This window comes from Carassius carassius, chromosome 18, assembly GCF_963082965.1.
Source record: "Carassius carassius chromosome 18, fCarCar2.1, whole genome shotgun sequence".
NCBI classification, from domain to species: domain Eukaryota; kingdom Metazoa; phylum Chordata; class Actinopteri; order Cypriniformes; family Cyprinidae; genus Carassius; species Carassius carassius.
In genome coordinates this window covers 16798334-16823689 of record NC_081772.1, presented here as the reverse complement: position 1 = coordinate 16823689, position 25356 = coordinate 16798334, and the positions used below count along the sequence as shown (strand labels likewise).

Genomic DNA, 25356 nt, shown 5'->3' with positions numbered 1-25356 from the left:
TTAAAGGTGCCATACAAATGTATTATAAAATTATTATCATAATGATTAATGTATTGACATATTACTATATTAAAATTTTTTCCTCTTGATTTATACTTTTATTTACGAAAGGTGCTATACAAATGAAATATATAAATGTATCATATAATTATATATGCATATACTTATTTTGTACTCCACTAACTTGCCTGCATATTCTTTTTCTCTCTTATATGTATAAAAATGCACAGTCGTGAAGTAAACTAAACATTTCACTGCAATTGTACCACTTTAAGCTCTAAACCAGCTTATCATAATTGTGACATAAATAACAGTCTCTCTCCACAGTTTACACTGGACTAATATGAAGCCAGATCAAGGTCATTCTCATTTCAGAAAGTTGCCTTCCTCCTCTCTCTCCTTCCCCCATCAAACTAATTAATGCTTTATACTGGTCTCTTTAATATTAGCCCAAAATAGTGCTGGTGTTTGATGTTTAAATCCAGTTGCTGGGAAGTGTAAGCTAAGGATTTCAACAGCACCACAGGGCTTCTTTAGCCCCAGTAGCGCAGGTCTCAGTGTAAATCTATTGCTTTAGATACTGTATGCCTCAGTAATCTGCTGTGGGGTGGGAGTAAAAGAGGGGGGCAGGAAGTATGCTTCATATTTTCATATTATTAGAAGAAAAATTAGGCTGGTTATGAGTTCTTGAGCTCATGTCAATGTGTAAGCTGCTCTGAAGAAGGTGGATGCCACTGAAGATTCACTAAACAATTATTTTACCTTTCTGCCTTGCTTTCTTTAGACTCCGCCCCTTAATATCATCCATTCCCAAGAAGAAGAGGACAGCCGCCAAACCGGTAGGTTGAATGAGAGCCCTGTATTATTACTGTTAATGTTTTATTTTCCATTTTAAAGTTTGTTTTACATTGGTGCATTGGTACATTACTATGGTAATTCTTGTTGCAACCAGTTCGATTGGACCTACAGCCCTGGACATTAAAAACAAAATATATAGCAAAAATGTTCTCTTATGTTTTTGAACTCTGCACCTTATTTCAAAACCCAAGATCTAATGTGATTACTGAAAGGCATCTCAGTGCAGAATTGTTTGTGGTCTGTTTTCTTGTTGACCTAATGAACAATAATTCATGAATATCAGCTTAAATTCACTTGATTAATCCTGCTTGACTTCAGTGGTAAATCCATCATGATAATCAAATACTTTATAGCTAAATGTCACGGCAGTAAATAGCGAACCGGCATATTTCACAACACAGGGTTGATATGGCATATACATTTAATTGAAAGTCAATATTTGTGATAACGTTCAAGCCAAGTTGATGGATTGCCTCTGTGGTTGCTGGGTCTTAGTGTCTCTCTTCAAGGCTTGATTAAGCACCAATGTGGCTTTAAGTCAACCATACTGAAGTGTGTGTACAAACAGACAAAATAGCTGTTGGGGAAAAATCACGCTCAAAATGATTGCACGGGTCAACTTTGCTCTCTGCCCCATCCAGGTTGCTGCCAATATGTTCTGAAATAAATCAGTATTATATATTGATTCAGTGATTCAGAAGAGAGTCATTCTTAACAAAGAAACATTAGCCATTCTCCCTTTGTTCCCACAAAACAAGAGCAGAGAATTCATGCAGTGCTTTAGACATGCGTAAGGGGTCTTAGTTCAGATGTCATGAATATTACTAATGAATCATAGAATGAAATTATACAGCATTACACAGAAAAGTGCTGGAATATTATGTTATCTTTTCCTTAATTTTCTTGTTCCTAATGAGATCCTTAATGCCCCAGCCTAGATTCTATACTCATTAGGCCTCTGCTTGTCTGTGATCCCAACCTGGGTTACTCACTCTGGGTGTAACCTACAGGTGAGCTGCAGGGAGTCTTCTAGGCATTTGCCAAGCTTTTGCAACCCCTATTACAAGAACCCCACTGCTGCTCATTTGCCCTTAACTGGCACTGCCTGAAGAGTGGCCTCACAGTACAGCGGCAAGTCTCTGCTATAATTACCACTGAGACTTTCATGCTCTTCCTCGTTTTCACAACATGATAATTGATTTAGGCCTCTGCTTCCCCTGAGCTGTATTTCCTTACACAGATGCCTGCTGAGAAATGTAGCCCTGATTCACTTAGGCTCGTTCTTTTTCGATTTAATCTTAGTTTTTTCCTTGACTGTGTAGTTTCACTATTTTTAGTTTTTTGAAGATAGTCGAGAATGATGGAATTATTATGGAGAAGAAAAGAATCAGCACACATTGCAAGCCAGAATCAAACCTGCATTTCCAACATAGGCTTGATTCAACATGTCAGATGCATTTATGCAGGCTACTACACTATGGTGCAGAGTAAGAATCAGCTTTGAGCATTACTATAGAAAATATTTGTAAAAAAAAAAAAAAAGAAAAAAAATTAAGTGGGGGGGGTCAGGATTTGTTGCAGGCCAGATTCAAACCTTAATTTCCCACATGAGCACCATGATTCAACATGTCAGATGCATGTATGCTAGCCACCACACTATGATGCTAACTAAAACAGCATTTAAATTGGATTGTGGAAATTGGAATCGGAAAATGGATTGTGGAAAATGGAAATTAAACAAAAACTTGTTGCAGGCCAGATTCAAACCTGAATTACCCATATGAGCAGATTTATTATGTTATATGCACACATTGTAGCTACTGTGGTGCTGTCTAACAATCCTTTTTAAACATTATTATGTAAACTATTTGGGAAAAACAGGAAATGGGCTTGGAATGTGTTGCAGGCCAGATTCAAACTTGCATTTCCCACATGAGCATGATTGACATGAACATGATTTCACACGTCAGGGGCATATTTTCTAGTCACCACACTATGGTGCCAACTAAGAATCTGTATATTGAACATTATTATGGAAATTATTTTGGGCAAATAGGATCGGGACTTGTTGCAGGCCAGATTCAAATCTGCATTACCCACATGAGCAGTACAATTCAATGTGTTAGATGGGATTAAGATTGCAGACCAGATTCAAACTGGCATCACCAACGCAAGCACATTTTATATCTGAAAGTAGAATTTCAGGGAAGCATTGTTAGTTTATAAACTAATATGTTGTCCTGTTCTAAAACATTATCTATTTCAGGTCACTCCCAGCATCACCCTGATGTTGCCCCCTGCAGCCCCAGAGCCCCCTCCAGCCCCCACCCCTCCCCCCGTGTTGGAAAGTGGGCCTGTGGCATATGATGAACCCGCTGAGGAGGAAGAGGAGAATGAGGAAGAGGCAGAGGTGTCTTGCATTAGCGCCATGGAGCTGATTGGTGGAAATGGTCAGTATGTCACAGCGAATTTGTAGTCATGTCGCTGAGAAGGATAAAGAAGTCATGGCTCAAGGGTTCAGTGATCAAGAGTTTCCTAGATAAGTTCCAAGGTCTGACTCTTCATTTTGACAAATTGTGTAATGCTAAGTGTGCTGTAACTCTAGCATTCGTGGTAGACTACATCTGAAGTGTTTATCATCTTGATAAACTGCTCCTATCTCTTCTCCTCTGCAAGTCATACATCTACAAATAGTTGCTTATCACAGTAGTGTCCTAGCAGCAGTCTACCAATAAAATTTATATCTCATCTTTACCGTTCTCTTTTTTCAACATGTATCCATAAACAACACTATTCATGACAACCTTTCTTTTTACAGACTACGGATGTGAGGCTGAAGAAGAGGAGGTATTTTAGACTGCCGTCTGTTCCCGAACTTCTTCTCATCCTCCTATCCGCTATCCACCACTCTGTATAGTGAGGAGAGGAGAAATTGAGGCACATTTGAGACACCTATAATATGAAAGGTCATTCTCCCTGACAGTGCTTTATATGACTGGTTAAACTGCAGCATCTGTGTGATGAATGAGCTACAATGGAAGAAGGTGGCTGGCAGCTTTAGACTGAAGAACATAAAACCAGTTTAGCACTTTGTTAGTGTTCCACTAAAAGTTCAAGAGACTGGAAACTTTATAGGAGTTTCCCAAATGTCTCAGAGAATTTGTTTTATGGGTGCAGGATTTGAACCTGTTGGTAATTCCTCAAAGGTGAGCATATTGATGTCTGCTTAGCTTGCTAATAATATTGAATGCATTTTGGGAAAATGTAATAGCGATCTGTTGTAAATTTACACTTGTTGTACAGGATTGTACATAAACAGTAGGAAGCTGTGAAATTGTCACTTTTAGTGTTTTAACTTTTTATTTTTTGCGATTTTATGTCTGTATATATGTACATGTAATAGTATTTTGTTAGATGAACTGTTATATTTCCTAATTCCATGAAAAAGTAATGTTCATCTGTATTGGATTATGATAAATATTCATGTATTTTACAGCAATGTTATGACCCTCATTTTAACTGTTTTCATCAGATGTGGATTCCATAGTACACAACTAAGAACTAATTTTAATGTGTATGTAAATAAATTAATGTATGTTTAGGATGTTTTAATGATGTTTTCTGGTGCCTTTGCTTTCATTTTGAAGTTTAAAATTCATTGTAGTTCAATGGACAAGAATGACAGCAGTGTCTTCAAAAAATTCGAAGAAAGTCATACAGATTTTGAACGACATGACTATAAATTAGTAAATGACAACAGAATTGTACATTTGTGGTAGCACTAATCATTTAAATTGTGAATTCAGTTCATTTATTCAGATGTTTTTCCTACGGAATATTTCCTTTCTCGTTTGTTCTTATATTTTTCATGTCAAGCAAGTACTGTACAGTAGTTCCTTACAGCTGAAATTCTTAAATGTTCTTTGCCAGCCAAACACCTTTGACCTGAAATATTTACTTGAAGCTTGTACCCCAAGATTTTATATTAATATTTAAATAATTAAACAACACTTTCTCATGTTTACAGTTCTCTGATGTTGGTTAATGGTCACATGACATGCAGGTAAACTAATGCATTTTTTATTTAGATTTTTTAATTGATTGTAATTTTTATAACTAAATTAATTTAGTATTAGCTTTTCTTTAACTCAAAAACCACCTGCAGTTCCTTCACAAACCCTAGTTTGACAAACCACAGTATGCTACATGTCTACACAGACTCACTTCCCACATGCTACACGTCTGTGATACAATTGCTAATGTCTCAAATCAGATTTGTTCAGGAGTCATGGTCAAGGTGGTTTAAGACTTCGATTCATCAGTGTTTCCTGAATTACATTAGAGGAATCAAGCTTAATGTCTTTGTGTGACTATGATCCGAGCATTCAAGAACCACAAAAGCTGCAACATACAAAACCGGTTTTCATTTGTGAGTACTGTAAGGGATAATGATATATATATTTTATGAGTCTGCGGTCAGATGAATGCGATGGCCTTTGCCTGTGGCTCATAAACCCTGACAGAGCTCATCATCAGATAAATCATTAGAATGACACAGAGAGATCAAGTTGAACCATTTACCCCTAAACCACCATCAGCCTCTCTGTGTGAAAGGCCGTATTCATACACGGCAAAGCAGCATGCAGCTACCTGGAGGTTTAAGATGTGTTTGCTTTCGAGAGTACGGAGAGTCTGCAGCACATTTAACCCGCTCTGCTGATCAGACTGAAAGGTAATAAGACACTATAATGTCTGCTTCTGCAGTACTGCAGCCTGTCACTCATCTGATTTGATTCGTCCACAGATGAAAGTGAAAAGTGAAAGTGAAGTGACATTCAGCCAAGTATGGTGATCCATACTCAGAATTTGTGCTCTGCATTTAACCCATCCGAAGTGCACACACACAGAGCAGTGAACACACACACACACACTGTGAGCACACACCCGGAGCAGTGGGCAGCCATGTATGCTGCGGCGCCCGGGGAGCAGTTGGGGGTTCGATGCCTTGCTCAAGGGCACCTAAGTCGTGGTATTGAAGGTGGAGAGAGAACTGTACATGCACTCCCCCCACCCACAATTCCTGCCGGCCCGGGACTCGAACTCACAACCTTTCGATTGGGAGTCCGACTCTCTAACCATGCAGGCTCAGGATGCCCTTGTACTACAGCTGTATCGGGTTCAGTTCTTCAAAGCATTGTGTTCAAATAGCTTCCCACTCTGTCTGGCTGCAGACTGACTCTGGTTTCAGTCAGGCTGGTATATTAATCACACAGTCCTCTCAGAGCAAGATCAACATTGAGATTTTAACATCCCATAGATAACCGCAAGTTATCACTGGACTGTGCTTCATAATTGCGAGGGATATGTTGAACAGAAAGTAGGGTATTTTGACATGGGCTATTAAACAACCACCCAGGAAACCACCCACAACTCTCTAGTATGATGTTGGTGTGCATTTTCTTTGTTAAATTTCTTGTAGGTTTGACTTTGTCCCTAGGTTCGTAAAAATGAACGGATAACGTAGTTTGTCTGCCTGAAAATGTAGTGCCACTTAAAAAGGCGATTTAGGTAACTTTGAATAACCAACATGTTTTTAATTAACGGTGCACTCAGTTTTCTATGTTTTGGTGAATGACACATCAGTTATACTGACACCTAGTGGTGTGGATGTATCATCATGCAAAAGTTTTCAATTACCAATACAGAAACACCCTATTCAGTAATTTTAGGTTAGGATAAATTTATTCTGTGAGAGCAATATTTTTTTTTATTAGAATTTTATAAATGTTATTTTATGAGGCTATTGATGTCATTCCAAACCTGTATAACTTCCTTTTTTTCGTTATATAAAAGATGTTTAAAGTATGTTGATAACCAAACTATTTTGGTTCCCATTGACTTTAATTGCATTGCATTGTTTTTGTTCATGTAACTGAAGTCAATGAGAACCAAAACTGTTTGTTTACCAACATACCTTAAAATATCTTATTTTGCGCTTCACAGAAGAAACAATATCATACAGGATTGTAACAACATGAGTGTGAGTAAATGATGACAAAAGTTAATTTTTTAGGTGAACTATCCCATTAAGAATTCATGTGCTTCTTTTTGTCCTTCACTACAGCTGAGGGATGAATTGAACTGAATCTTTTTGGTAATCGACATCATGCCACAGATGCTTCTTGTAGACATTAAGTGGAAAATAATGGATGATAATGTCTTATGACACTCATTACATACAATGACGGTGATGATGATTGTGATGAATACAGTAAGTGATTAATACAGTCCCTTTAGAATTCACAGCAAAAGCAACGTATCATGCTGTTTGCACCCTTCCTAGACACATGCTGTTTTGAGTTGCTCTTTGCCTCGAGCTACGGTAAAGTCTGTAGATTGTGCATAATCATTTTCTTGTGAGCCACAGACCAGCTGTGTCCTGGTTGAGGGTAGAGGGCTGTGTGATTTATACAATATGACGCTTCTCCTGTGTGCTGGCGGATAGCTCATCTGTCTCCTCTGACTGTAGTCACTCCATTGGTCTCAGGTGAGAGTAAACATGACCTCACTGATCTTCACTATGTTTATTCAGGCCAGGCCAACACATAAACTTATCATAAGCATATACAGTACAGCTCCAAAAATAAAAAACTAAAATAAAAAATGTGATCATGGATATGAAAGGAAAGCTCGCACAGACACACACACACACACACACACACACACACACACACACACACACACACCATCTTATACAATTACTGATACTAAATTCCACATAAACTAAAAAATAGTCTAGAAACTTCATGCATGCTTACAAAACGTCTGAACTTATAAGTTTGATATGTAAGGAATAAATGATTTTGGGCCGTTGGTGGTAATGCAGCCTCTGTGCTAATAGGAGTCTGAATTATTTTTTTAACAAGTCAGCAGTCCGTCATAAATGATCATAATCACTCTTGGAAAATATGAAGGATGTAAGAGATGTTGAAGGCTATATGATTGTGACAATGAAGTCATGCAACTGGTGAAGTTCAGTTATAGCCTATAGCTTCTTTCGTTAACACTTTATGTTAAGGTGCCCTTGTAACACGTAACATGTAATTACTATTATAATAACGATTAATTATGTATAATTACTTGCGAGTAACCCTAAGCCAAACCCAAGTCCTAACCCTAACCATACAGTAAGTGCATGTAGTTAATTAATATTACTCAGTACTTATATGTATAATTACATTGTAACAAGGACACCTTCAAAAAAATAAAATAAAAAATGTAAGACTTTTTTTCTTCTGGCAGTTATAGGATTTACAATTCATAAACAAAGAAATGTGTAAGAATCAAACTTTTGTTGGTTTGTTGTAATAGCTCATTTGTTGTAATAATCCAATAGGCACTGGAAAATCCTATTAGGTTTTTTGTCAAGGGAATCAGGTTAATGCTAACTTTAAGGTTTGGTCTACAAAAATACATTATCAATGGGGTGTTGTATCTTTTTTAAATGCTGACATATTTTGACATTTTTAGTGTTTTAGTTTTTAATTTTTTCTTGTGGTATCATGTTAATATTGTAAATTTATTCAACTGTGCACTAATGGTTAGAAAATCGGACTCGCAATCGAAAGGTTCTATATGAACGACCCCTAATTAATCAGTATTTAGTCATGTTTACCATTTCTAATAGTAAGTATCTGAATTTCCTTCCTTTCGTCCTCTCATTTGCCCTAGCTCTGCCATACTCTTCATGTCTCTCTACATTTCTTTGAGTTATTGCAGCCTGAAATAGAGAAATATGCAACCTATCTCTTATTTTCCTGCAGTGCACCAATTATGTAACTGTTCAGAGGTTGTCCCACACAGACACACAGAGATGCTGTAACGTCTCCAAATGATCACCGTCTTGTAATTGTACACTATGTAGAAAACATCCTCTGCACTGTTATTCCCTGCAGAGTTGTCTTGTGCTGTTGTCTGCTAAATTTAACACGCTCTGGTGATGGGGCAGTGCTCCATGCATCCTGTAACTGCTCAGCTGTTCTGGGAAACAGTTACACTAAGGGAGGCCTCTTAATTATGTACAAAAGCCCAAAGATGTGGACAATAAAATGTTACATGCACATTAAGCAGTGTAATAACACACCGGTGGACAACATGTGATATTAGCTGCAATGTCACTGCACAATTGTACATGGTTACAAAATGTAATGCTATTAAATAAAAATACTTCTCTAAAAACATGTAAATGTCAAAACAGTTTGCATATGTACTTTGCTACAGCAGTCTGTAAATGAAAAGACTGCAAATTAAATCAGCAATGTTTCCACATCTATTTTTACATCTGTTACATCAAATTATATCTTGGTTGGTTTCTCTCATAATGTGCATTTCATGCTCATTAAGGGTTGACTTGTTTTTCTGGTGAAATCATTTTGATTATATTAATATTTTACTTTTTATATTTTGGTTTACCACAATGTAGACATACTGCACCTTTGTTTCTAAATTGCAGCTGGTATGCATTTCAGCAATTGTTTCTTTTTTTGGTCATTTTGACCCTGCCACAAATAGTTTGTATAAAAAAGACGAAATAAATCAGAGAATCTTTCATAGGCCTATTATGTTTTATAACTAGAGTATCTGAGACCCCAAATTTAGTATTTTTTTTATAACTTGCTAATGTATTGAAATTATGTGTATAATCAGTTTTCATAAAATTATGAAAAGCCATGAAGTATCAATCTAACACTTGGGATAGTTCACCCAAAAATGTCCAATTCTGTCATTGTTTACTGAACCTTATGTTGTTCCTAACCTGCCTTTCTTTCTGCTGTTGAACACAAAAGAAGATATTTTGAAGAATTTTGGTAACCAAAATAAGTAACACTGAGTATATCTTGACAAAATGTACGTTTTTGGGAGGACTATCCTTTTCGAAGTATATTTTAGATCAAGCAGAATGAACTTGGTGTCTCTGACAAAAACATAACATGATGGTTAACCTTTCGTTATAGTATAAAATCAATGCAATTCGGCTACCTTGGCCTACCTCGTCTTAGTGCTCTTCCTTGTCATATGTCTAACAGCACCATCTATGTGGGAAACATTTTGGGAAAGTCCCATGATCTGTTATAATATCATGACATAATGTTGCTTTTGATCATCAAAGCCTTCGGCAACCTCTTCATCATCAGACTCTTCACTTGTAGCCTGTAAATGATACAGTGGTTTCTTTATCATCAAGACAAGGTAACCATGACAAGACAGGAAATATATGCCTGACACGCTAAACTGAGAACACGTTTTGTTGGATCAAGTTATTTGTTTTAGTTAAAGAAAGCCTAAAGGTACTGTATGCTTTATTTCAGAGCTGAACAGAGATGCCTGAGTGTCCTAACTAAAGTAGGACCACAGGGGGAAGCTGATAAAATTATCAAATGTTCGGCTGATATTAAACTTACTGAGAGTTCTTAGGAAGTCATGTGTTTCAGTCTGGCTATTCAATTTAGACTGTAGCACACTTCATTTAACCTGACTTTGAATTGTTCAGCGCACTTCTGAGCAGACTTAATTGTCTCACCCACTCACATTTAGAGTCATGCTTGGCACTCGGTAGGATACTCGAGTATTGTTGAATCCTAACATTACAATCGAATAAAACAATATGAATTTGAATGTGAAACACACTGGTCCTTAGCCTCTGCAAAGACTAACAGCAGTGAAAAGTGATTTTATGTTAAATGAGAAACTGATATATTATCTACTGTACCTTATTTTTAATGCAGATGTAAGCTATTTCCTTTAAATGTGTAAGACTTTCAATTCATTAGGCCCTATAGGTAAATAACTAGAATAATTCAGTGCAGTAAACATTTAAAGTATTGCACTACAAACTAGTGTTCTTGATTATGATAATAAATCAAAATAATATGATAAGAAAAAACAATTTACAACATCAAGCAGTAAAATGAACAGTTTTTGTACAGCTTAAATAACTGGAAGCGGCCAACATTGGAAGACTCACACATTCAAGTTAAAAATGTTTCCACTGTTATGTAAAAAAAAAGACAGACTACTTCTCCCATATAAATATTTGAAGAATTTAGTCGGTTTTGGGCTCAGTGCTGAAATCTATTTGCCTGTATGCATGAAATTGTTTACTAACTGCAGAATTTCATATCAAATCTTGTTTGTTTATCTTTTTTTTGTTCCTTTTTGTCTGTTTTACTTCATCAGACATTCATTTGTGTGTTTATACTTACCACTTCATGTCCCACCATGTATCAATCTTTGGTTTGGAGTTCTTGTGGATTGCTTTATTTTTCCACTTATTGTGTTCGGACTCTCTGGAGGATTGCACATATGCCTACCAATACTTATTTCTTATGTTCCTTTTGAGATACCTCAACAGCACTGTAAGAGACACAGCCCACCCAGAACACCATTAATTTAGTTAATAGGAGCTCAGCTGCGTGTGGCTCCATGTGATAATCAGAATCAGGGTCAATTTTAGGGCAATTCGTCACTTCAGTCATAACACATCATCACCCTTCAGTCACAAAAGTGCAAACATGCACACACACATCTATATATATACACGCTAGCAAAAAAAGTCCCAAGTGCTGATAAACTGATGTAAATGATGGCAACAAGTGTGCAGCTTTTATCTGTACATATGCTTAAACATGATTGATGCTGTTTTTCATCATAGTTATTTATTACTGTCTCCTCTGTCCCTAAAGAGTCTAATCAGATAGAAACAACACATCCATGGCCTTTTCATTTTGTGTGTGGAAAGGAACATTTCTAACATGTGGTAAAAGTGCTTCATTTTGACTGTGTCATCTGTCTGTTGTTCACAAAATGTTGTGATGGCCGTTTTCATGGTTCGTTGAGGATGTGTGCAAATAATGAGCATGTGTACGGGAGATATAAAATAGATGTTTTTGATTTGGGTTATTCTTTGACCTGAAGGTCTACTCAGATACAAGGAACAAAAATACATAATTATCATCCTCTTCTAGTCCAAATTCACCTGCATCATTGAGTGTGAATAAAAACCTTTTTCCATGGAAATTAGTTTTATATCAAAGCAGTTAGTGGTCTTGCATGGCTTGTGTACATTAAATGAATGAATAGCAGTTGAAGGATACAGTTAAAGCACAATTCACAATCTTCACTTTTGTAATTTTCCCTTGTTTCATACATGTGTGACTTTCTTCTGTGGAAAACAAAAGATGTTTTAATGAATGTTCTCCCTGCTCTTTTCCATATAATAAAAGCATGTGTCACTGCAAGTAAAAAAATCTGTAGAAAAATAATATGATAGTCTTGTGACATACAGACTGAGCAGAGTGTAGCTTTAAAAAAAAGTGTTGTCAAAAAACCTTTTTCTTAATTAAAATAAACTACAAATGACAAAAAGGGTTATAATATAATAGAATAATTATAACCCTAACCCTAACTTACTTTGCTTCTCAGAAAAACCTAGTTAATATAATATAATATAATATAATTAAAACAAAACAAAACAAAACAAATGATAATTATTTTTAGTTTTTGATACATGGTGTACTTTAAAACTTAAAATGTTTACAACCTTCCTGCATTAAACCTGATAATGCCAATATGCAACATGAACATAGACGTATGCTGAGAAATTGATTGGCTTTCATGGAAAATTTCAGGGCTTTTTGTTACAACATATTCTTGTTGTCCGTATGATGGAATTGGATGCTATGATGTGTTAGCTCAAAATGTTATATTTTACTCATGTATTGATGCACCTAACATTACATAACCCACTACTAAAATATGAATTTTTTCACCACCTCTCAAACAACAGGCAGGCATTTGCTGTTTTTTCCATCCTGCGCAGGGCCAATAAATCAGCTGCCAGGATTTGAATGACTTTCCTTAGAGGACTAATGCTATAGATCAAAGGAGACACTTAAAAGACTGTTTTATAGTCACTGCATATTAAGCATGTTTATAACAGCATATGTGCATGTTGGAAATGCATTCCAGCTTGTGTGTGTGAGTGTTTGGAAACATAGATGGAATAATATGAGAGGAGAACAAGATGAAAGAGACATCTCTCCTGGATTGGCACTGGCTCCTCCATCCATTGACTTTCACTCAGCATTGACTTTCACTTTCCCCTCATCCCTTTCTTAACCTCAGTGTAAGGGCTCAGGGATGCTCTGGTGGTTGTGGTGTCAGTAGGGAGGTTTGGCAGAGGTTAGCGTTGATTCCCCCCCTCAGGTCTCATAAATCAGTGCCTCCATCTTTGCCTGGATCAGCTCTCATCCATTTGCACTGTCACTCTTAAATTACCCTTTCTCTCAACACCACCCTATGGTCTGAGAGTAATTTCCAAGAGAATAAATTCTGTGTTGGCAGATTTTGTGCAAAAATTGCCCTTCCTGTGGGGTTCATGTGTTTTCTGTCAGCTGTTTTTTAAGATAACAAGATGTTCTCTTAAGCTGAAAAAGGCTGAGCTAAGTGATGTTTGCTTGTTACTATTCAAGTGTGAATTCAGAAACAGTTATGTTTCTTTTTGTGCACTATTTCATTGCAAAAACCTGCATCTTTTTCATTAGCTACATGCAATCTAGTTTAGCCACACAGGTGCGAAAAACACTCAAGAGTATGTTATAGTGCTACACCCATATCAGAGTTATTTCAGTGTCATAGAGATACTATAGTATTTTTATTATTATAATTTGTATGCTTTAATTTTACTATATAAAAAACCTGATTCCAAAAAAGTTGGGACACTGTACAAATTGTGAGTAAAAAGGGAATGGAATAATTTACAAATATCATAAACTTAAATTTTATTCACAGTAGAATATAGATAACATATCAAATGTTGAAAGTGAGACATTTTGAAATGTCATGCCAAATATTGGCTCATTTTGGATTTCATGAAAGTGAAAGTGAAGTGACATTCAGCCAAGTATGGTGACCCATACTCAGAATTTGTGCTCTGCATTTAACCCATCCGAAATGCACACACACAGAGCAGTGAACACACACTGTGAGCACACACCCGGAGCAGTGGGCAGCCATTTATGCTGCAGCGCCCAGGGAGCAGTTGGGGGTTCAATGCCTTGCTCAAGGGCACCTAAGTCGTGGTATTGAAGGTGGAGAGAGAGCTGTACATGCACTCCCCCCACCCACAATTCCTGCCGGCCCAGGACTCGAACTCACAACCTTTCGATTGGGAGTCCGACTCTCTAACCATTAGGCCACGACTTCCCCATGAGAGCTACACATTCCAAAAAAGTTGGGACAGGTAGCAATAAGAGGCCGGAAAAGTTAAATCTACATAAGGAACAGCTGGAGGATCAATTTGCAACCAATTGGCAACATGATTGGGTATAAAAAGAGCCTCTCAGAGTGGCAGTGTCTCTCAGAAGTCAAGCTGGGCAGAGGATCACCAATTCCCCCAATGCTGCGGTGAAAAATAGTGGAGCAATATTAAAAAGGACTTTCTCAGAGAAAATTTGCAAAGAGTTTGAAGTTATCATCATCTACAGTGCACAATATCATCTAAAGATTCAGAGAATCTTGAACAATCTCTGTTCGTAAGGGTAAAGCTGAGAAACCTATACTGGATGCCTATGATCTTCTGGTCCTTGGACGGCACTGCATCACATACAGTAATGCTACTGTAATGTAAATTACAACATGAGCTCAGGAATACTTCCAGAAAACATTGTCAATGAACACAATCCACTGTGCCATTCGCCAGTCCCAGCTAAAACTCTATAGGTAAAAAAAGAAGCCATATCTAAACATGATCCAGAAGCACAGGCTTTTCCTCTGGGCCAAGGCTCATTTAAAATGGACTGTGGCAAAGTGGGAAACTGTTCTGTGGTCAGACGAATCAAATTTTGAAGTTCTTTTTGGAAAACTGGGACGCCATGTCATCCAGAATAAAGAGGACAAGGACAACCCAAGTTGTTATCAGCGCTCAGTTCAGAAGCCTGCATCTTTGATGGTATGGGGTTGCATGAGTGCGTGTGGCATGGGCAGCTTACACATCTGTAAAGGCACCATCAATGCTGAAAGGTATATCCAAGTTCTAGAACAACATATGCTCCCATCCAGACGTCGTCTCTTTCAGGGAAGACCTTGCATTTTCCAACATGACAATGCCAGACCACATACTTCATCAATTACAACATCATGGCTGCATAGAAGACGGATCCGGATACTGAAATGGCCAGCCTGCAGTCCAGATCTTTCACCCGTAGAAAACATTTGGTGCATCATAAAGAGGAAGATGCGACAAAGAAGACCTACAGTTGAGCAACTAGAAGCCTTTATTAGACAAGAATGGGACAACATTCCTATTCCTAAACTTGATGTGTTGATGCCATGAAATTTAAAATCAACTTATTTTTCCCTTAAAATTATATTTTCCCAGTTTAAACATTTGGTATGTCATCTATGTTGTATTCTGAATCAAATATTGAAATTTGAAACATTGCATTCTGTTTTTATTCAAATTTGTACAGTGTCCCAACTTGTTTGGAATCGGGTTTGTATATATATATATATATATATATATAATATATATATAAGTTTGTGTGTGTGTGTGTGTGTGTGTGTGTGTGTTTTAAATATACTATTTAACGCTAGTCTTTGACATTGCCCTTCCTGTTGGTTGTTGGGGAAAGAGAATCCTGATTATGCATCAATCTCTGTGGTAAAGTTCTGGGCCAGTTAGACATCTCTCAGCCATTTGTGCCATGCTGTGGCTGTTATTATTGAATTCATTAATAGATTAAGAGCCCCGGAGCTGAAATGCCCCCTGAGGCCATTGACTTCACTGTGCCCCTTTTGGTCCCCAGATCCTAGATGGGGTAAATCCTCAGATCCAGACACTAAACTCTAATCATACACCCTCATAAACACACCGTGTCTGTTTTGATCACTTCTGATCAGTCTAGCTCCATGGCAACTCCATGTGGGGCCTCTCAGATTTCTCCTGAGAGCAGGGTTTAGTGACCTAGGCTGAACTTTGAACCTCTGCCCTGTGTTGACATAAATTGAACAATAGAGGTCATATTGAGTGTTTTTATGAAGTACAGGTGGAGAGGTGAGCCCTGCACAGACCAGAGAGACCAGAGAGGGTGGGATGCAACAGATGGGCACACTCTACAGGGGTTCTGCTGGACACCATATATGAGACTGTGTGGCTTAAAAAGCATTGACTGCAGTTGCACTTACTTGGTCTACTTAAAGGGATAGTTCACCCTAAAATGAAAATTACCCCATGATTTACTCACACTCAAGCCATCCTAGGTGTATATGACTTTCTTCTTTCAGACGATTGCAATCTGAGTTATACTAAAACATGTCCTGGCTCTTCCAAGCTTTATAATGTCAGTGCATGGTGGCCGAGATTTTGAAGCCCAAAAAAGTGCATTCATCCATCACAAAAAGTTTGCACATGGCCACATGACTCCACATGAGGGGTTAATACAAGCCTTCTGAAGTGAAGTGACACATTTGTGTAAGAAAAATATCCATATGTAAAACTTTATAAGCCTTAATCTCTAGTGTCCGCTACCTGTTGGTTTAACAATCAGATTGCATGCTTTTTTAATTAAGGTTTACTAATTAGATTTTGCATTGTATATAGCCTACAGGACTACACTACAATTAAAAAGTTTAAAGTATATATAATTAAAGAGCAGTTTATAATATTAATATTTCACAATATTACTGTTTTTATTGTATTTTTGATTAAATAAATACAGCCTCGGTGAACATAAGACATAAAAACATTATAAAATTGTATTTATTCCAAACATTTGGCCGACTATATGTAAAAGAGTACGAGGTCATTCCACCAGCTAGGCACAGTCCAGGAAAAGGTCCGTGAGAGTGATTTTGAACTTCTTTGGGATGGCACCACAAGGCATCGTTCACTTGCAGAGCGCAAACTTCTGGAGGGCACATACGATTTAACCAGTGAGTTTAGGTACGTTGGTGCCGTGCCAGTGGTCGTCTTGTAGGCAAGCATCAGTACCTTGAATTTGATGCGAGTGACTACTGGTAGCCAGTGTAACCTGATGAGGAGAGGAGTAACATGAGCTTTTTTTGGCTCATTGAAGACAACCCTCGCTGCTGCATTCTGGATCAGTTGCAGAGGCTTGACAGTACATGCAGGAAGGCCCGCCAGGAGAGCATTACAATAGTCCAGTCTGGAGAGAACAAGAGCTTGGACAAGAAGTTGGGTGGCTTGCTCTGACAAGAAGGGTCTAATCTTTCTAATGTTGTATAAGGCAAACCTGCAGGACCAGGTCGTTGTAGCAATGTGGTCTGTGAAGCATAACTGATGATCCATCACAACTCCTAGGTTTCTGGCTGTCCTCGAAGGAGTAATGGTTGATGAGCCCAGCTGTATAGAGAAGTTGTGATGAAGCAATGGGTTAGCTGGAATCACCAGGAGTTCCGTCTTCGTAAGGTTAAGCTGAAGGTGATGGTCATTCATCCAGCTAGAAATGTCACTCAGACAGGCTGAAATGCGAGCAGCTACCGTCGGGTCATCTGGCTGGAATGAGAAGTAGAGTTGGCTGTCATCAGCGTAGCAGTGATAAGAAAAGCCATGCTTCTGAATGACAGATCCTAATGATGTCATGTAAATGGAGAAGAGAAGTGGTCCAAGTACTGAGCCTTGAGGAACCCCAGTAGCAAGGTGGTGTGACTTTGAAAGATCACCCCTCCAAGACACAATGAAGGATCTGTCAGAGAGGTAGGACTTAACCCACAGGAGTGCAGTTCCAGAGATGCCCATCTTTCTGAGGGTGGACAGGAGAATCTGGTGATTAACAGTGTCAAAAGCAGCAGACAGTTCCAGTAAGATGAGTACCGAGGATTTTGAAGCTGCTCTTGCTAGTCTTAGGGCTTCAGTAACCAAGAGCAGAGCAGTCTCAGTTGAGTGGCCACTTTTGAAGCCAGATTGGTTGCTGTCCAGGAGGTTGTTCTGTACAAGGAACATAGAAAGCTAGTTGAACACAGCTCGCTCAAGTGTCTTTGCAATGAATGGAAGAAGGGATACCGGTCTGTAGTTTTCAAGAAGTGCAGTACCAGCACGGGCTAAATTGGCAATGAGCCAAATGTTATGTGAACAGTTCACTCATTTAAACAATCAAAACAAAAGAACATTTGTAGGATTTATTCTGAAATAAATTTATTCATCAATTGCTGGTAAATTCTACCAATAAATACATAATTGGCAAGTAACACTGAATTAAACATGACATTTTGAAGTAGAAAGATATGTCACCAGACAGTATTTTCTTTTAAAATGTACTTCAAAATATGTTTTTTTACAGTGTTGTGTTTTGTGTGTTCAAATGTTTTATTGTGTATTATATTTTATATATGCAGATATTAAGGTCATGGAAAAAAATCTATATAAAAACGTATAAAAGTACAGTAATAAATTTTTTTTTTATGCACAGAAAAAATAGGCCATATAATCAGGTACTCATTTTGTATCATAGCTGACAGGCTGTTACTACGCAATCCTCACCACAATTTGCACCCTCCATATAACCATTCATATTTTTACACAACCGTCTGAGTCATGCATATATGCTATTTTTAGCCATATCAGTAAGTATACAGTGATTCCATTTTATAAATAATAGCATGTATCACATAAAATGAATGTTAATGCAGTGCAGTAGACAAATTTGCCTCCATGGTTGACATACTGCTTCAGAAATGATAGGTGATGTTTCAGTGATGCCAATACATAATTAATAGTACCATAAAGACCTTGTAGCACTATGATACCATATTACAGATTTGTTTTTAAAACCTACATCATTACTTTACTGTGTCATTTAATGAGGAGAGGAAGGACTGTTGCACCTTTAATGGCTCTTTAATTATTGAGATACCAACCAATTATATTAGCAGAAGAATGCATGGATCACCTTTGAGAACTTTCATATATAATGAGCGAGCAGATAGTGTGGCACAAATGCTAGATGTTGTTTTTATAGAAAGTCTGCACAAAGCGTTTGAACAAAGCTTTGTGCACATGTATATAATTCATTTATGTAATGTATAACAACTGTATGTATGACATATTTATTTATTTATTTATTTATTTATTTATTTATTTAATGCTGGCAGCCATATCACCCTGGAGCCCAAGACCGGTTGCCCACTGAAGCTAAGCAGGGCTGAGCCTGGTCAGTACCTGGATGGGAGACCTCCTGGGAAAACTTGGTTGCTGCTGGAAGAGGTGTTAGTGAGGCCAGCAGGGGGCACTCACCCTGTGATCTGTGTGGGTCCTAGCACCCCAGTGTAGCGATGGGGGACACTATACTGTCAACAAGCACCGTCCTTCGGATGAGACGTTAAACCGAGGTCCTGACTCTCTGTAGTCATTCGAAAAGAGTAGAGGTGTGACCTCGGCATCCTGGCTAAATTCGCCCATTGGCCTCTGACCATCATGGCCTCCTAACAATCCCGATATCCGCTGATTGGCTTCATCACGCTGTCTCCTCTCCACCAGTAAGCTGGTGGGCGTTCTGGCGCACTATGGCTGCCGTCGCATCATCCAGGTGGATGCTGTACACTGGTGGTGGATGAGGAGATACCCCCTGACAATGTAAAGCGCTTTGAGTGCCTAGAAAAGCTGTTTATTATGCCATTTCATTTACTGTATGTTCCTTTAAAGTTCAAATGCACTTAGTTTCTATATCTAATTATATGTAGTAGAAATTTTGCTTGGTTTATTACTGTAAAAGGGTCTTGAACCCAGGACTGCTCATGTCAAAAGAAAAAAACAATTTGTTTCATTTTTTGACAGATCATTCGTTTTATTTATTTCCCCCCTTTAATATATGTATTGTATATTATGTAAGCTTGTTTCTGCAGTGGGATAAAAAAAGGTAATGGTGACTTTAAATCTCACAATTCAGACAATTCTGAGTAAACACACCCCAAATCTCAAATTAACTGATTATGTCCCTGATATATGGCGGCTCATTATGTGAAGGGTTTTTCTTGTGTTTTCCACCTGGCATGTGGTGTTGTATTTTGATCCCCAGTCAGTTCCCCTGGTCTCAGGATAATTAAGGAACGCTAGACCTGTATAAGACTTGCAGGTTAAATGAAAATTTCAAGCATGACACTGGCAGATTTCATGTCATATTATTCTCTATGATAAAAAAATTTTTTTTTTTACTCATGGACAGGGGCTCTCTGTTCTCTGTATGCACGGTTAACATTTTCCTCAGTGCTGACATGATTATATTTGTTATTTAAGAGTATGATGTGATGTACAGTACCAGCTGTCAGCCTAGTTCTCTGCCACAATCTGCTGTTCTTTGTTAACAGTATGTAAAGAAAGAAGGAATGAAATTTTGAGAGGGAAGTGCTCGCTCACTGTAATGCCCTGTTTACACTGACAATGATTTTATTGCTGAAGATGGCAAGATCGCTATTGGTTACAAGTAGGCAAATAATATCCCCTCTGCCTGATCAGAAACAGTGTTATTGAGATGTCTTGTTCTAGCTAATCAAAATAACTTTTCTTGATAATTTATGCTATGCCAAGCTAAAAGCTGCTGAAGGCTGAAAACACAAACAAAGGGAGTTACTTCTATAATATTTTCTATAATTTCTACTCATCAATCAAAAATTCACATTGAAAGTTAATGATTTGTAGACACTGCATATTGTTTTATGTATATATGTCCCTTAAAGGGATAGATAAAATAGAAGATATTTTGAATATATTCTGTCCATACAATGATATTCACTGGCTCCAAAATCACTCTGGATTCCAATGACTTGAATGGGCAAAATAAACAAACATATTAAAAACCATTTTCAAAGAAATTTTTTGAAAAATATTTTTTTTAACAAAAAGTGGATCCCATTGCAAGACACAAAAATAATCCATGTCCAGGCACTCCAATAATTTTTTGTTCCACAGAAAAAGAAGGCCATACAGGTTTGGTTCAGCATGACAGTGAATAAATGATGGTAATGAAATAATATTTTTGGGTGATCTATCCATTTATGAGAGACACCAGTGCTCCAGTACACTTTGGATCACAGTATAATTGGTGTTGAATATGAATATCCAGGGTCACAGAGGTCTTTTTGGTATTCAGCAAAAGTCACTTTGCTGCCAAATGATATGGCTCATTATTAACTGAGTTGACTCATGGGGAACACATGGAATCAGACTAACTGACATTGCTAATTGTGCTGAATGGCATCCCAACTAAGGTCAGGGTGTTTCAGATTTCAACGGGTATCTGTAAATGTGCATGTATTGGTGAGTGTTTAATTGAGGATAAAGAGACGGTGCAGATCAGCAGATGGCCTCTCCCCATACTGCATTCTGTGGGTCTCCTCCTGACACACTTCCACATTACACTGTGGAAACGGATGCTGTCTACAGTTGGAACAAGAGAGTCTATAAGACGGAGAAGACTAGCCACTCATAGAAAAACAAAAAGGAGAAATGGAAACCCTGCCTTTTAGTTAAAATAGCCTCAAGGATGTAATAGATCAGTTTGTTTTGAGCTAAAGAAGAAACATTTGAGATTTTACATTTATCTGACGCTTTTATCCAAAGCGACTTACAATTGCTATATATGTCAGAGGTCGCACACCTCTGGAGCAACTAGGGGTTAAGTGTCTTGCTCAGGGACACACTGGCAGTTCACAGTGGATTCGAACCCAGGTCTCCCACACCACAGGCATGCGTCTTATCCACTGCGCTAACACCACCCCTTTCATTTTATTGCTGATTTGCAATATGGTATTGAAACAATCCTGACAAACGGTAGTGGAGATTTTTCCCCCCATTCTAGTAGCAATTATCCAAAGAAAATGGTTTAGTATTTAACTAATTTCACTCCAGGTCAGTTCATTTTGTTCATTTTCTATAGGTAATCACTACTTAAATGTGAAAAACAAGATGGCTGCCAAGTAAACTGTCTTAACGTATAAGGACAGTTCACTCAAAAATTTATATTTTGCCAACATTTACTCACCTTCAGATTGCCCAGAACAACACTTAACCCTAATGACTTGCACTGTATGGAGGAAAAAAAAAACCCTAAGACATAAAAGAATGGAATGACATGAGAGAGAGTATGAGTAAATTAGTTGCATTTTGTAGGTGAACTATCCGTGAAAGGGTCTTTGATAAAGGCAATGAAATAAGAATGGAAATGTGTTTTAGTTGAAATAGTGTCCATAGTGAAGTGCACTCATTCAGTCCCACATTGCACCTCAAAACACAACTGATGTACACTTAACACCTAGCTGCTAGCTAGAGAATAATGATACACTGTGAGCATCACATCAACTGAATTCCTGCCATCTTGCCATGAAGATGACATCTGCGGCACTTCAGGCACCCACAGTGTCTGAATTTACGCATTCGGCAGACCTTATTAGTGGACTAATGTAACAGGTATTGTGGGGTATAATAGGAGCTAATTTAAGATGCAGCCTTATTTTGTCCCCAAATAACATACTACACATTCTTACTAAATGCACAATGTACTCTAGTGTCTAGTTTACAAATTATATAAATTTATTTTGTCATCTAACATCAGCATCTGATAGCCCTTCAAGTATGTACTAAAATCTGTGACAGCTGAGTTCATGAAGAGTCCAATATTTCAAATGTCGTTTTTTTTTTTTTAAATAAATAAGTGCATTTGGGTATTTGAAGTGCATTTTTACTTTTTAGGATTTTTAAGTGAGAACACACTAATCACTCTATTTATGCTTTAAAAAAAATGGGATAGATTCAGAAAAGGGACATCATTTTGGTAAGGTTGTCAGACGCCCAGATATAAAGGTTGCAAAACACTGAAGCACAAGAAAGATTGTGACCATCGGTGTACTTGAACAGGAAATGGTGCTCACTCTGCTGTTTTTACAGTACACTTCACTGGCCACACATTTCATTTCATTTTAGTGAGAAAGTCTGCACATTCTTTTATTTCCATTGAAATAAATCCATCCAAGTCCTCCAGATGATTTTTTATTTTTTTTCTGTATCATGGCTGAAGTAAACATGAAATGATTTGGAATGTCAGGGGTTCGAGCCCCTGCCCCTTTAATCGCCAATGCTAAAGTGCCCTTTTGGACCATGCTGTATACCGAAGGGGAACCCTTCGCCCTCATCACGCCACTTCTCCCCTGCCCCTCCGGAGGTCTGTGCACACCACGGAGAGCATGTATGTTTCAGTTTCCTGCTCGTATCCATATTTTTTTTTCCCATTTATTTGCCAGATCATAATCCAAACCCTTCATAATTATTCCTTACTATAATGAAGACATCTGTCTGCGTTGTGTGGAGCAGAGTGGCGACAAACATGCTTGCCTTTCACATGCCACCTTCTGCTGCCACTCCACTGCCAGACACCAATATGGGGCGACATTTGGGCACTGAAGACTTGAATCTGCCTGGCTCTCTAATGCCAGCAGTGCCCTCCAGTGCCTCCTCCTCACACAGCCTCCTGGCTGCCACCTTGTGCACAGCCTGCAGGAAAGTTGAACTGCCTGAGTGGGCAAGATCACCGTGATAAGAAGTTGGTTCATGCTAACTCTTCCTTGGAGGTTAAACAACAGATTTCCTCACTTATGGCAACACATTATTTATACAGCTTGTGGAATTTGTTTGCTTTCTTTTTATAGGGGATTTAGATCAAGAGCATGGTTTTAGAGGAAGAAATCTGTCTTAAGCCCCGTTCACACCAAGAAAGATAACTATAAAGATAAGTATAAAGATAACGATATTAGCGTACACACCAGCGAACGATATCGTCTGTTTATTCTGAGTGCACATGAGTCTGCCGCTTTAAATCCTCGAGCTTGTTATAGCAGGATGGATTCTGATTGGATGTCAGTTTGTATCGTTCATCAGCTGGAAAAAAATCGTTCTGAAAATGATTCCAACGATACCATTTCTCTATGCCTTTATTGTTATAGTTGTAGTTTGGACTCTGCTATTCTTTAATATTGAGAACGATTTTTAGAACTATATCTTTATCGTTATCTTTATAGTTATCGAGCTTGGTGTGAACAGGGCCTTTATTTAACTTTCTATGGACAAAACTATGATCACACAGTTTAATTACTTGTTTTCAGCATTGGTCATTAGACACAACTGGGCAAAAAAAATCAAGAACAAATCTTAAATGTTTCTAAAACAAACAAAAAATAGAACCTCTATAAATGCGGCTAGAATTAATTTTTACTGACCAGATAGCTTAACGGATTTCAAACGATGCACAGTGTAAGGAGCCAATCACACATTTTTGCATTTAAAAACAACAGATGTAGGGCAGTGGAATTAAAAATGGAATTAGAATTAAAAACTGCAAGGCTCTGACACATTTTTTTAAAAGCTGAACTTGAGCACCGTGTTTTTGGAACACCATGTCATGTGCTAGACGACAAAAGATGTGATAGTCAAAGATGTATGTCTGGCACGTTTACATAGAAAAACAATGGATGAGTAGCACCATGGAATTCAAAAGCATATCCTGTGTGAACACCCCTTAAAAATGGAGGCACATTCATGCTAGATTATTTACTTAGTTATTTCTAATTTAATATTTCTTTATTCAATTTATATATTCAATATTTCTCAAGATTCTAACTTTGGGGGAAAGAACTTGACTGCAGACTGACCAATCAGAACAGAAGCAAGTTTTGCAGTAATAGTAATGACTTGGGTGCTTATGATGTGGAACAAAGGTGCTCATATTTTTTACTCTGAAGGGCTAAAAATAAAATATATTAAATGGCTTTTGGCTAAAAAATAAATGTTGTATTACATCCAATTATATTATATTAAAAATCAATTAAAAAATAAAAATAAATTAAAGTCTCTACATTTCAATGTAAAAAAAAAAAAAAAAAAAAAAATAAATTAGGACTTTGGCCAGCAGGCCCTGGTTTGGGTATCTCTGATCCAGAAAGTCCACACAGTGAGCCTAGAAACTCTGAGTTGCTTAAGTCTGCATGATGAAGGGATCATTCATCTCACAAAAGTATCTCTAAGAATTCGTGGCAAAACCCCAGAGTCTCTCACCACAAGGCAATTTTCTGTCCCAACCTCTTGACATTGCAGCAGAACAAGAGGGGTGTTGGATTCTTGGGCATGAATGAGCTGAAACCTGTGGAGAGCAAATCTCAGTAAAGCTGCTAAAGTTATGTTGAAGCAGGGCACACGGAGACTTGCCCATGATGGGGATGCCAGAGCTCCCCAGGCTCCACTAAACCAGAACTCATCCTCTCTCCATCTCGTTCTCTCTCTCTCTCTCTCTCTCTCTCTCTCTCTCTCTCTCTTCTTTCTCAATTCAGCAAGGGCTACCGCATCACCACATGTGGCATTAACCATGATACGCCTGAGCTAAGACGTCCACTGTTCCCCCCTACGGCTCTGAGGATGGAGAGAGAAGAGTATGCCAGGAA

At 37.9% G+C, this 25356-nt stretch overlaps 1 protein-coding gene across 1 annotated transcript in view; it reads left to right on the top strand.

The window, feature by feature from the left end:
- LOC132092553 (transcription factor IIIB 90 kDa subunit-like) overlaps positions 1-4887 on the top strand; it is a 56420-nt gene extending 51533 nt beyond the window's left edge. Inside the window, exons 17-19 of the mRNA XM_059498834.1 lie at positions 785-839; positions 3125-3308; positions 3677-4887. Of these exons, the coding sequence (XP_059354817.1) occupies positions 785-839; positions 3125-3308; positions 3677-3714 (277 nt within the window). The 3' untranslated portion in view covers positions 3715-4887. The remainder of the gene's footprint in view (positions 1-784; positions 840-3124; positions 3309-3676) is intronic.
- The last annotated feature ends 20469 nt before the right edge of the window (positions 4888-25356 follow it).